This window comes from Onychomys torridus, chromosome 4 (assembly GCF_903995425.1).
Source record: "Onychomys torridus chromosome 4, mOncTor1.1, whole genome shotgun sequence".
Lineage (NCBI taxonomy): Eukaryota > Metazoa > Chordata > Mammalia > Rodentia > Cricetidae > Onychomys > Onychomys torridus.
This window is the reverse complement of record NC_050446.1, coordinates 95,274,287-95,287,024: the sequence shown is the minus strand read 5'-3', so window position 1 is coordinate 95,287,024 and position 12,738 is coordinate 95,274,287. Positions and strand designations below refer to the sequence as shown.

The window sequence follows — 12,738 nt, the reverse complement described above, 5'->3', positions numbered from 1 at the left end:
TGTGGAAAACCCTGTCTCAAAACAATAAAAGAGATGCAAAAATATTCTTACAACTGTCTCCAAACTTTATTTAATTAGTCTTTGAATTTATTCAATTATTAAATAATCTCATTGTTCTAATTTGCCCTTCTATAAACATAGTTTAATTGTGCAGGTGTTTTTTTCATTTTTCTTTTTTCTTTTGGTTGTGGGGTTTGAACCCTGAGCTTCATGGATATTAGGACAATACTTTGACATTTGAGCTACTACCCTAGCCCTTGTTTCTTTTGTATTATCATTATTATTATTTAAAGATTTATTTATTTACTATGTACACAGAAGAGGGCGCCAGATCTCATTACAGGTGGTTGAGAGCCACCGTGTGGGTGCTGGGAATTGAACTCAGGACCTCTGGAAGAACAGTCGGTGCTCTTAACCTCTGAGCCATCTCTCCAGCTCCTAATTATTTTATTTTTGAGACTGAGTCTCACTATGTAACATTGGATGGCTTGGAACTCACTGTGTAGACCAGAGTGGCCTTGAACTCATAGAGATCCCTGAGTGCTGGGATTAAAAGCAAGCATCACCACGCCTTAATTTTTTTCAAGTGTCTAGTCAGGCTTATTGATATGCATATTATATACACTAACATCTACTCTTTTAAGTGTCCTGTTTTGTGAAATTTGGTAAACATACATTTGTGTGATTACATTAGTAATACTTGCTAGTAGTAAGCTAGAAATGTACATGTAAAAGTTGTGAGGTGCCCTAGCTCCTGGCATCTACTCATCTGCTTTCTTTGCCTTTTCACAATCTCTTATATGTAAAATCATGTAGTGTGTAGTCTTTCTTTCTGGCTTCTTTCATGTGCATAATTGAAATCAAGGATCAACAGCAGTGTGCCATTGTATTCATATGCTGGTTCATTTATTCAGTCACTAGTAGGTGAGCACTTGGAATGTTTCCAGTTTTTTATGTGTGTGAGTGTATTGACTGTGTGTATACACATACACTGTTGCATGTCTGGTGTTTTGGGGGCCAGAAGCAGATGCTAGAACTAGAGTTACTGATGGGTGGGAGCTGCCATGTGGGTGCTGGGGTTTGAACCCCACTCCTGCAGGAGCAGCTAAGTGCTCTTAACTGTTAAGCAATTTTTCTAGCTCCTGCTTCCAGCTTTTGAATAAAGCTGCTTTGATATTATTGTATATCATTTATTTTATTATTTTGAAGTACAAGTCTTTATAGTAGGAATCTTAAAAGTCTTATTAATAAAATCAAACCCGAGGGCAGTTATTGGGGTGAATGCTGGAAGATCAGAGAAGCAGAACAAGCCACAGTTTCCTCACCTCGCCAGTTCCTCAGCTGGTCTTGTTTCCTCAGACTGCAAGCTTCTGAATCCTCATCCCAATGGCTCTCAGCTGAACTGTGTTGCTCCAAAGCCTAAAAGCTTAACCAGCCAAAATGCTTAAGTAACTTAGTTCCTGGTCCTCAGGCCTTATACACCTTTCTGCTTTCTGCTATCACTCCCTGGGATTAAAGGCTGGATTTCTGGGATTAAAGGCTGAGTCACCATGCCTAGCTGTTTCTAAAGTGGCCTTGAACTCAGAGATCCGGCTAGCTCTGCCTCCCAAATGCTGGGATTAAAAGCGTGCACCACCACCGCCCAACTTCTGCTATGGCTTACTCTTCCTATTTTCTAGCCACCATATGTGGCTCTGTATCTAGTGGCTGTCCGTTCTCTGACCCCAGATAAGTTTGTTTTGGGGAACACACAATATTTTGGGGGGAACACAATACCACATTTCTCCCTTTTTGTCTAAAATTTAAAAAAGGTTATGACTAATACAAGAAAAATCATATCCAATAAGTATATACAATATACACAGTCAAGATTACGTTAATGATGTCTAGTCCATTTAACATTTAACAGATTCAGGTGAAAAATTCCATTATATATAACAATGTCCAGTCCAGTAATATTTGATAAACTCAGACAAAAATTTTCATTACTTATCCTGGTTAAAACAAGTAGTTCCTTGTTTAAAATTAGATTCCATAATCTCCCTTTTTATCTTATATCCGTATTCTCTCTCTTTTCTTTTCATAAAGATTCAATAATCTACCTTTTTTCATCTTTCTCTTTTTAGAGTAGATTCAATGATCTACCCATTTATCCTATTATTTCTTTATCTTTTTTTCTCAGAGTAGATACAGTGATCTACCTTATATCTACATTCTCCTTTTTCTTTTTTAAACAAAAATTCTATTTTGGGGTTAATTGTCAAGTCCTGTATCATTTGTCCAGCCGCTGCATAATGAGAAAGTGCAGGGCTTGTTTCAAGTCCTTGTTGGAGTAGTCTGTCAGGCTGGATCATCTCAGCTAGCCATCTCGAATTGTCCTGACCAGTTTGTAGTCCAAAGTCAATCTTTCTGTGGTGCTAATGGCTTTACGATAGTCCACATGAATTCATCTTTGTAGGGTCCCATCATCCTTTTGAAGATTTTCAAAGTCATTGTTGGGTATGGTCATGGTTCTCTGAAGACTTTTTTTTTTTTTTTTTTGCCTCCTCTGTGGTTTGGAGTAATCACAGTCTGATAAATGTCTGTCTCTCAGAACCATGAATGTTCTTCCCTAGAAGAGAATATCTTCACAGAAATTTCTCCCCACCATTTGTCTTGCCAAACGTTTCCAAACTGACCTTTGCCGATGCTTTCTTGTAACATGATGGTCCAGGCAATTCTTCTCTGAACAAGCAGTAGTAAACACTTCATCCCAGGTAGCAGCATCACCACAGTCACCAACAGGATGAGAAGCAGCCTGAACTCGGAGCAGCAGTCACTGCCTCCATGGTCCCACCGACACCGTTTGTGGCTCAGTCTGGCCACAGTTTCTCCTTAGTAAGCCTCCTAGGCCGACCTCAATCTCGGGATACTTCTGCCTCTGCCTCCTTCAGTAAATCTAACCCGCGTGAGCCACCACAACCAGCTCGGGCCTGAGTGTAGCTTGGCCACAGGCAAGCAGCTTTTTCACAAATTCGTACCACGAACGTTGGGCGCCAGATATAGTAGGAATCTTAAAAGTCTTATTAATAAAATCAAACCCGAGGGCTGTTATTGGGGTGAATGCGGGAAGATCAGAGAAGCAGAACAAGCCAGTTTCCTCAAGTCTTTACATAGTTACAAGTTTTCATTTCTCACTGGTAAGAGTAGGATTCTGGATCATAATGGATGGCTAAAAATTTTTCTGTCTTTTTTTGTTTGTTTCCCTGTATAGCCCTGGCTGTCCTAGAACAGCTCTGTAGACCAGGCTGGCAGATTTTTCTGTCTTTTAAACTTGATTTATGCTGTCATTTATTTCATTGACTTTTAAAAGCTTTATTCTTGATTTTATTTATTTATTTATTTATTTATTTTTTGAGACATGGTCTCACTATATATCGTTGGTTGGCCTGGAACTTAACTATAGAAACCACTCTGGCCTCAAATTCAGAGATCTGCCTGCCTCCTGAGTGCCGGGATTAAAGGTGTACAACCATCATGCCTTGAAGATTTGCTAAATTTTTGTTCATAGATTTTGTGCTTTGCTTTTGTGATGTTACACATTCTATGTATATTTGCTTTTATATAAAATACACAATTTAAGAAGATACATATTTTGGTACTATTAACAAATCTTGTGAAATTTCACATATATGTCTTATTTCTTGTTACTTTTTTCCTCATTGGTTGCCTCATTATTACGACTTATTTCTTACTTTTCTCTTTCTTGGCTTTTTACCTAGATCAAGTACTTTGGTTTGTGTGTTTTGTTTTGGGTTCCCCACAAGAGCAGTGGCTCACGTAGTGCAGGTTAGTCTGGAACTTTCTCTGTACTGGGACTGATTTTGACCCACTGATCTATCTCCCTGCTTTCACTTCTCATGTGCTGGGGTTCAAACAAGCATGTGTCCATCTGTCCAGCTTTAGTCTCAGTGCCCTTCGTGCCCTTCCTGTTACCCATAAAATAGTTGATTCTCTTGCTGCATCGGCTTTCCCTTCTCTTTTGCGGTTGTAGACTTTCTGAAGCTCAGGCAATACAATGTTCCCACTCCTCTAACCGAATTCCCTCCTGTGATTTGTTCTTAGCTCTATTTCAGAATCTACACCCTTCGTCTGCTCAAGTTTCCCAGAAGGTCTCTTAGATGAACGAAGCTGTTTTCTAGTACAGGGTCAATAGACTGCAGCCTGAGTAAAAGCCTTTTTAATTTTAGCTGCTGAAAGTGTGGCTCACAGGTGGTCTGTGCTTCCTTATTGTGTTTGAAGGGGAAGTTCTAAGGAAAAAGTCTGGATCACATTGTTATCATTATCCTCTACCTGAGTTAGTATAGTTTAGGTTATTTTCCCCTGGGAACACTGAAAGGAAAAAGATTATAGTTGCTGTAGGAAATAAATGTAAATGAATATATTGTATTAAAATTTCTTAATTACTCTGTATCATTATATTGATTTTTAAAGAGCTATGTAATAAAAAAGGGAAATTCATACTCAAGTATTCTGGATCATAAAGTTTCTTTTACTTTAGCTCCCCATTAGCTCACACTTAATAAAAACTATTATTTTCAAAGTGTGGAGTTGTATGTCAAAAGCTTATTTAGAAGGTCCATTTTGTTATGCTGAAATATTCAGGTAGTTGGTATTTCTTAGGTAAATAACTAAAGTGATTTTTGTTCTATCCTGATTCTTTTACATTAAATACAACTAAGATTGAAGTGTTAGTGAATATTTATTATTTGAATCAAACTTCTTACTTTTCATTGCTTTACAATAAAGTTTGGCACCATGAAAAACTTTTTTTAAAAAATGTTTTAGATGCATACTTCTACTGGAGGAGGGTTCTGTGACTGTGGAGACACAGAAGCATGGAAAACTGGCCCCTTTTGTGTGGATCATGAACCTGGAAGAGCAGGCACTACAAAAGAGGTAAGAAGTTAATTACTGTTTTCAATTTTCTGAAAGTAAATGAATGGGTTAAGATGGATTCCATTTAGAATCCAGTTTTTTTGTTCTAGAAGTTAATTATAAGAATGTTTTGTTTTTCTACTTTAAATTAAAATTTTCTCTAGAGGGAAAGAATTCAAACATACCCAAAAATGAATTCAAAGTACTTTTTCTTAAATAGTCAATTTGAACAATAAGTATATATAATGTACAGCCTTAAAAGAACAAAAAGAAGTTATTAATAGATAAGAGCAAAATGTAATGAATTTGAGAACAGAATGAACACATGAATTCAGTAATTGCTTTTCTTAAAAGGAAAGAAAACTTTGGCTGGGCAGTGGTGGCACACACCTTTAATCCCAGCACTCGGGAGGCAGAGGTAGGAGGATTTCTGTGAGTTCAAGGCCAGCCTGGTCTATAGAGTGAGATCCAGGACAGCCAGAGCTGTAACACAGCCGTTTTGAAAAAACAGAAAAAGAAAAAGAAAAAACCTTTAGCAAGTTCGGATCTAGACACTTAGATATGAGGTGGGAGAGAACTATAGGACCACAGATAGAGATGAGCTATAGGAACCACAAAAGACTGCTCAAGGATTCTCAGCTAATACACCTAAAAAGGAATATATATATATTTTTTTTTGAGACAGAGTCTCTCTACATAATCCTGGCTGTCCTGGAACTTGCTATGTAGACCAGGCTGGCCTCAAACTCACAGAGCTCCACCTGCCTCTGCTTCCCAAGTGCTGGGAACACTACACTCAGCTATAAAAATGAATTGTTTTATCAGACATTGCCAAGTACCATTCAAAAGCCAAGGTAGGTAACCATTGAAATACTTGGCAAAATTGCTACAGTGTAGCATTTCCTTCCAAACACCACGTTCATAAGGTTTCATAGACAGATCTTTGAAAGTTTCCAGGATTATATACTTTTTATGTCCCTTGAATTATTCTAGATCTCCATATAAGCTGTGAACACATCTTAGGGCCAGATGTTGTTTTTTGCTGACTTTTTGTTTGAAGACCTATCTAGGTATTAGAGTTGAATATTGAAGTCTGTTATTATTGTGGATGGACCTACGTGGCCTGTTAAGTCTTTTAACATTTGTTTTATGAAATTGGTAGCCCCAAGATTTGGTGCATAGATATATACAATAGCTATGTCCTCTTTCTTTTTTTTTCTTTTCTTTCCTTTTTTTTTTTTTTTTCCTTCAGTTTTTTTGAGACAGGGTTTCTCTGTGTAGTTTTGGTGCCTGTCCTGGATCTCGCTCAGACCAGGCTGGCCTCAAACAGCTATATCCTCTTAATTGTTCCTTTTATTAATATGTAGCAATCCCTTCATCTCTTTTGACTACCATTGGTTTGAAGTCTGTTAGATTCAGGAATTGCTATGCCAGCTTGTTTACATTCCAGCTTCCCCTTTTGGGTAGGCTTGTTTCTAACCTTTAACTCTCAGTGTTTGAATGTCCTTGCTAGTTGTGTGAATTTCCTGGTGAGAGCAGATAGTTGGATCTTAGTTTTTTAATTGAGCGTAGTCTTTAAATTGAAAGGCCAAGGCAGTTTGCGTTCATTGTTATTATTGAGGTGATTGTTCAAGATCTACTATTACTCATGGTTTTGTTGGTTTCTAGTCACTCGGAGTTCATTTCTGGCTCTCCTGATAGTTGTCAGAGGTTTGTTGACTCGCCCGCCATGTTGGATGTGACTGGTCCTTCCCAGCCCTCTGTCCTCTTGTGCAGTGTTTGTTTCCTTGGCTTCTCACGGAGAAAGCTCACAACCGTCTTCTCCGGTGAAGAACTTAACTGAAGTGCTGACCAGTTGGCATGAATTGCCTTTATGTGTACTTCTCTTGAGTACTCTTCTCTGTCACCTTTGCTGAATAACTCTTCAGGGGATAGCAATTTTGGTTGACAGTTTCAGGGCTTGCTGTATATTCCTCCACACTTCTCCTGGCTTTGAGTATTGCTGAGGAAAGATTAATGTCGTTCTGAACTTTTGCCTCTGAATGTGACTTGGTGTTTTCTTTTACAGATATTAGTGTCCTTTGTTTTGGTTAAATTTAGATATATGTCATGAAGTGGTTCTTCTCTGGTCATACTTAGGAAATTCTTGATTATAATTTTTAAAAATAGATTGTCTAAGCCTCTTTCCATAATTTGCCATAACTCCTGCTAGGCCATGGATACTTAGGTTAGGTCTCTTGAATGTATCCAAGACTTCTTACAAGTTTTGGTTATCTTCATTAGTTTTTCTTTTCTTTATGTATGCCTGTATGTGTTATTGTCTCTATCTATTGTGCTCTATCTCTAAAATTTGTCCTTAGTTCTTGGTCTTGGTCTGCTGTGACTTTTCTTTGTTGGATTCTTTCATTTCCTCAAAATACTGATTCTTTCATCCGTCTGTATCTTTCTTGGGTGGATCCTAATTGACTTCTTAGCCGTTTATCCAAGTCCTCTATGTGGCCGCTAACCTTTTTTAAAACATAGACTCCGAACTCTACACATTTTAGCTCTCTCGTCATCTTTGTTCTGGGGTCAGGAGTTGGGAGTTTGTGGCAGTGCAGTGTGATGCTCTGTTTTGTGGTGTTTGTTGTGCTTTGTGCAGGTACTGGGAGGTGAGCGGCCTCTAGTTTTTCCTCCCCTTGTCTCACGTCTTGTTGATTGGTTTGGTTTTATGTGAGCCCTCCTGGTGCTTTGTCTTTATGTGTGCTCGGGAAAGTCAACTGAAGGAGTGACTTGACAACTGTCACCGCGAGAGCTGCAGGAACCACTGGTGGCCTCGCCTTGTCCCCTGTCCTGGAGACAGGAGCACTAAGGTGCTGGCTGCAGAAACACTACAGAGTTGTTTTTTGGTTTGGGGGCTAAGGGTATCAGGAAGTGAGGAAGTGAGGAGGGAAGGGAAGGGAGAGGAGAGGAAGTAAGAATAACAAGGTATGTATGGGCGAGGGGTGAGAAGCAATGAAGACTACATTAGGTTTAGAGAAAACCCTCTGTTACTGACTGTGCACATATCTGCAAATGTACTGAAAGCCTTTCTTCGTCTGCTGTTTTCTTCTGTATTTGTTTGTTACAAGCTTCAACTGTGTAACTAAGCTGGTCTGAAACTTGCTAAGTAGCCTAGGCTGGCTCCTAACTACTGATTATCCTGCCTCAGCCTACCAAGTGTTGGGGTTGCAGGAGTGCACCATTTAATGGTTGTCTGTTTACCACCCAAAGCCACGTGCTTCCCTCTCTTCACTAGGGCAAAGGTTTCGATTCAGTGAGAATGTTGTAACTGAGGGAACATGCCAGGCAACAGGGAAATTATTTAATAGAGTATGAACTACTTTTTAAGCAGGTGTACCCCTTAAAATGACACCCCTACCTATAGCAACCATTGATTTGTCAGCTGTGAGTCAAGACTGGGTGGGACCTCAGGTGCCCCTCTCCCATGTTGAGAATCCCAGTCTTGTGTAAGTCTTTTTTTTTTTTTTCTGGAGCTGAGGAGCGAACCCAGGGCCTTGGCTTGCTAGGCAAGTGCTCTACCACTGAGCTAAATCCCCAACCCATAAGTCTTGTGTATATAGCCACAGCTGCCATGAATTCATGAGGCAGTGGCCATGTCATGTCCTGGGACATCTTTTAACCACACCCTATTCTTACCACACAGAGCACCTTATTCTCTTGCTTTTACATTTTTGCTCCCCCTTTCTTCAGTAATATTCTCTGAGCTTAGGAGGGTGTCATACCAGTGTCTCATTGAGGCTTGAAGACTCCATCACCAATCATTTCCTGTTTTACTTTGAGCATTATGAGTCTCTGTATTAACTCCCTCCCACAGCTATAAGACACTTCTTTGAGAAGGAGAGAGAACACTAATATATGTATAAACGTAAGTATTAGTAGACAGTTTATTTTTTGTTATTTTGTGAGACAGGGTATCACTCTGTAGCCAGTGTTGGCATCAAGCTCATGGCAACCCTCCTGGCTCAACCTCCCAGATGCTGAGATTATAAGCATGAACCATCATGTACAGCTCAAATTGTACACTTAAGTGAGTAAATTGTAGTGGTTTCTGCTTATGTTACAATAAAGTTGTTATTAGCAGCTCACTTATGAAAGTCTGAGTTAAAATACGTAATCTGGACATCATAAAACCTTCCAAGTAACTTCTAGTTTATAACAACAAATAACGCTACCAGGAAAAACATGGAATATAGGTTTTTGGTTTTGTTTGTTTGTTTTGTGTTTAAACAGAAAAACTGGTCTTCTTCATGAAGAACAAAAGATGGGGGCTAAGGATGGGAGATTAAGTTAGATGTAGATGCCCAGCACTTGAGAATCATGACAACCAAGTGCAGTGTGTAGCTCTTGGTCTCAGCAAACGTTTATAGAAGATAAGAGAAATGGAGCTGGTGAGATGGCTCAATGCTTGAGAGTGTATACTGCTCTTGCAGAAGACTTGAGTTCAGTTCCTAGCACCTACATCAGGCACTTCCAAGGTGATCCAACATGACTGACTGTAGCACAAATCTTAAAAGGCCTTATTAATAAAAACAAACCCAGAGTCAGATATTGGGGTGAACACTGAAAGATCAGAGGAACAGAACGAGCCACAGCTGACCTCACCTCACCAACTTCTCAGCCGATCCTGTTTCCTCAGACTGAAAGCCTCTGAGTCCTCATCCAAATGATCTCAGCTGAACTGCTGATAAAAGCTAAAAGCTTAAAAAGGCTCTAGTTCCTGGTCCTCATGCCTTATATATCTTGCTACTTCCTGCCATCACTTCCAGGGATTAAAGGCATGAGTCACCATGCCTGGCTGTTTCCAGTGTGGCTTTGAACTCACAGAGATCGAGATGGATCTCTGCCTCTGGATCTCTGCCTCTGGGATGCTAGGATTAAAGGCATGTGCTACCACTGCCTAAGCCTAGTGGCTGTTCTGTTCTCTGACCCCCAGATAAGTTTATTGGGGTGCACAATATATCAACCACAACTGACCTGTACAGATGGACACACACACACACACACACACACACACACACACACACACACTTAAAAAAAATCAATAAATAGGCTGGGGAGATGGCTCAGCTGTTAAGAGCATTTACTGCTCTTGCAGAGGACCTAGCACTCAAATGGCACCCTCCCCCTTTCAGGGGATCTGACATCCTCTTCTGGCCTCCAAGGGCACACTTGTTGTACAAACATGCAGGCAAAACACTCTTACAGTAAAAACAAATAATAAACTCTTTTTTTCTAGTTTTTCCAGATAGAGTTTCTCTGTGTAGCCCTGACTGTCCTGGAACTCTCTCTGTAAATTAGGCTGACCTGAAACTCAGAGATTCACCTGCCTTTGCCTCAGGAGTGCTGGGATCAAAGGAGTTCGTCACCACTGCCTGGCTAATAAATCTTTTAAAAAAAGAAAATAGCCGGGCAGTGGTGGCGCACGCCTGTAATCCCAGCACTTGGGGGGAGGCAGAGCCAGGCGGATCTTTGTGAGTTCGAGGTCAGCCTGGGCTACCAAGTGAGTTCCAGGAAAGGCGCAAAGCTACACAGAGAAACCCTGTCTTGAAAAACCAAAATAAATAAATAAATAAAAAATAAAATAAAAAGTGAATTTCTTTTAAAAGATAGGAATTCCTGATTCAGAAAATTAAATGTTATGTTAGATGATATTTAGTCATAGTGTTTTTAGATGAAATAATGGTGTTATGATATTCTTTCTTATTAAAAGATACGTATCAATGGGACTGACCTAGATCATGTGGGTGACAGTTATATGGCTTGGTCTGTTTGTGGGGCTCCTAGCAGTGAGATCAGGACCCGTCCCTGGCTTTTGAACTGGCTTTTGGGACCCTACTCCTCATACTGAATCACCTTGCCCCAACTTAATACATAGGAGGTGCTTAGTCTTACTGCACTTGATATGCCATGTTTTATTGGTACTCAGAAGACCTGCCCTTTGCTGGATGGTGACAGAGGAGGGGGGGGGGGGATGGGGGAGTGGAGGAGGAGAGGAGGGGAGTATGGAGCAAATTAAACTTTTTGCTGATAAAAATGTAAAAAAGGAAATCACTGAATTGATTAACACTAAAGAAGTAAAAACTTACAAACTGTTCCAGAGCATGGGTGAAAGGAAGGGGAGCTTTGCACAGTTGTTCTAGGAAGCCAGAAAACGCTGACGTCAGATCTAAGGAGATGCAGAAATTTTAGATCAGTCTTATGAATAGTTTTATGCTGAATCCCTAATATGTCATTAGCAGGTGAACTCATTCATGTTAGGCTACAATACAGCCATTCTTTTGTTATTATTATTCATCTATTTATTTTACATCCCAGTTATAGCCTCCCACCATCCTCCCCCCCCCCCCCATTTCCCCCCTCTTCCATCCAGGAAAGGGCAGGTCTTCTGAGTATCAATAAAACACGGCATATCAAGTTGCAGTAAGACTAAGCACCTTCTATGTATTAAGTTTGGACAAGGTGACCCAGTATGAGGAGTAGGGTCCCAAAAGCCAGTAAAAGAGTCAGAGACAGTCCCTGTTCCCACTGTTGGGAGCCCCACAACAGGACCAAGCTACAAAACTGTAAACTATATTCACAGGGCCTAGGTCAGTTCCATGCAGGCTCCCTGGTTGTCCGTTCAGTCTTTGCGAGCCCTGTGAGCTCAGGTTAGTTGATTAAGTAAGCTTTCCCATGGTGTCCTCGACCCCTCCAGCTCCTACACTCCTTTCTCCTCCCCCTCCTCCTCCTCCTCCTCCTCCTCCTCCTCAGGATTCCTGAATTCCACCTAATATTTGGCTGTGGGTCTTGGTTGGCATCTGCCTTCACCAGTTGCTGGATGATGCCTCTTTGATCTGATCACAGGAGATGGCCAGTTCAGGCTATTTATCCACTATTGCTAGGAGTCTAAGCTGGGCTCCTCTCCGTAGACTCCTGGGAGATTCACTTGCGCCAGTTTTCCATCTGACCCCGAAATGTCTCTGCTGGCAGTACCCCTCAGGACTCCCCACCCCCATTACTTATGTTACCATCCCTACCCACCCTTAATCCACTCACAAAATATCTTCTATTTCCCCTTTCCAAGGGGATCTGGGTGTTCCCCCATGAACCCTCCTTGTTACCTAGTTTCTCTGGGTCTGCAACACTTAAATTGCAACACTTAAATTTTTAAATTGCTGAAGAAAACCCTTCTTAGAGGAACTCACCTGTGAAGGTGCTTGTGTCTTAGCACATTTGGAGAATGTTCTCTTGGAAAGCATCTTCAATTTCTTTCAGGGATATTGGCCTCAAATCAAAAGCCATGCAAATTATATTTCATATCGGAGCATCAGTGTTTTAGAAATAAGATAAGAGAGTCCATTTTTGCTCCTATTGACTGTGTTCTGGAAGAACTCCCAATCAGATCAAAACTAGACTGAGCTAAGATATAAATATTGCAGAGGACAAGGTGAAGTAGTTATGATTGTAAGCTGGAAAAAAACAAAAACAGACAAACAAAAAAACCTCAAGAAAATTAACCAAAAAGGAGGGTAGGCAGTGGTGGCGCACGCCTTTAATCCCAGCACTGGGGAGGCAGAAGCAGGCAGATCTCTGTGGGCTGAGGCCAGCCTGGTCTACAGAGTGAGATCCAGGACAGACACCAAAATTACACAGAGAAACCCTGTCTCCTGTCTCGAAAACAAACAAACAAACAAAAAAGAAAATTAACCAAAAAGGAATGAGAAAGTAAGAAGATTTCTAGGTTTTGTTTGTTTTTGTTTGTATGCTTGTTGTTCTTTGAGATGGTTTTGTCTGGGATTG

The 12,738-nt window shown here is 40.4% G+C and overlaps 1 protein-coding gene across 1 annotated transcript in view; it reads left to right on the top strand.

Annotated features, from left to right (window-relative positions):
- Positions 1-12,738, top strand: part of Ubr1 (ubiquitin protein ligase E3 component n-recognin 1) — a 131,300-nt gene that overhangs the window by 17,489 nt on the left and 101,073 nt on the right. The window contains exon 4 of the mRNA XM_036185032.1: positions 4,828-4,938. Within this exon, the coding sequence (XP_036040925.1) occupies positions 4,828-4,938 (111 nt within the window). The remainder of the gene's footprint in view (positions 1-4,827; positions 4,939-12,738) is intronic.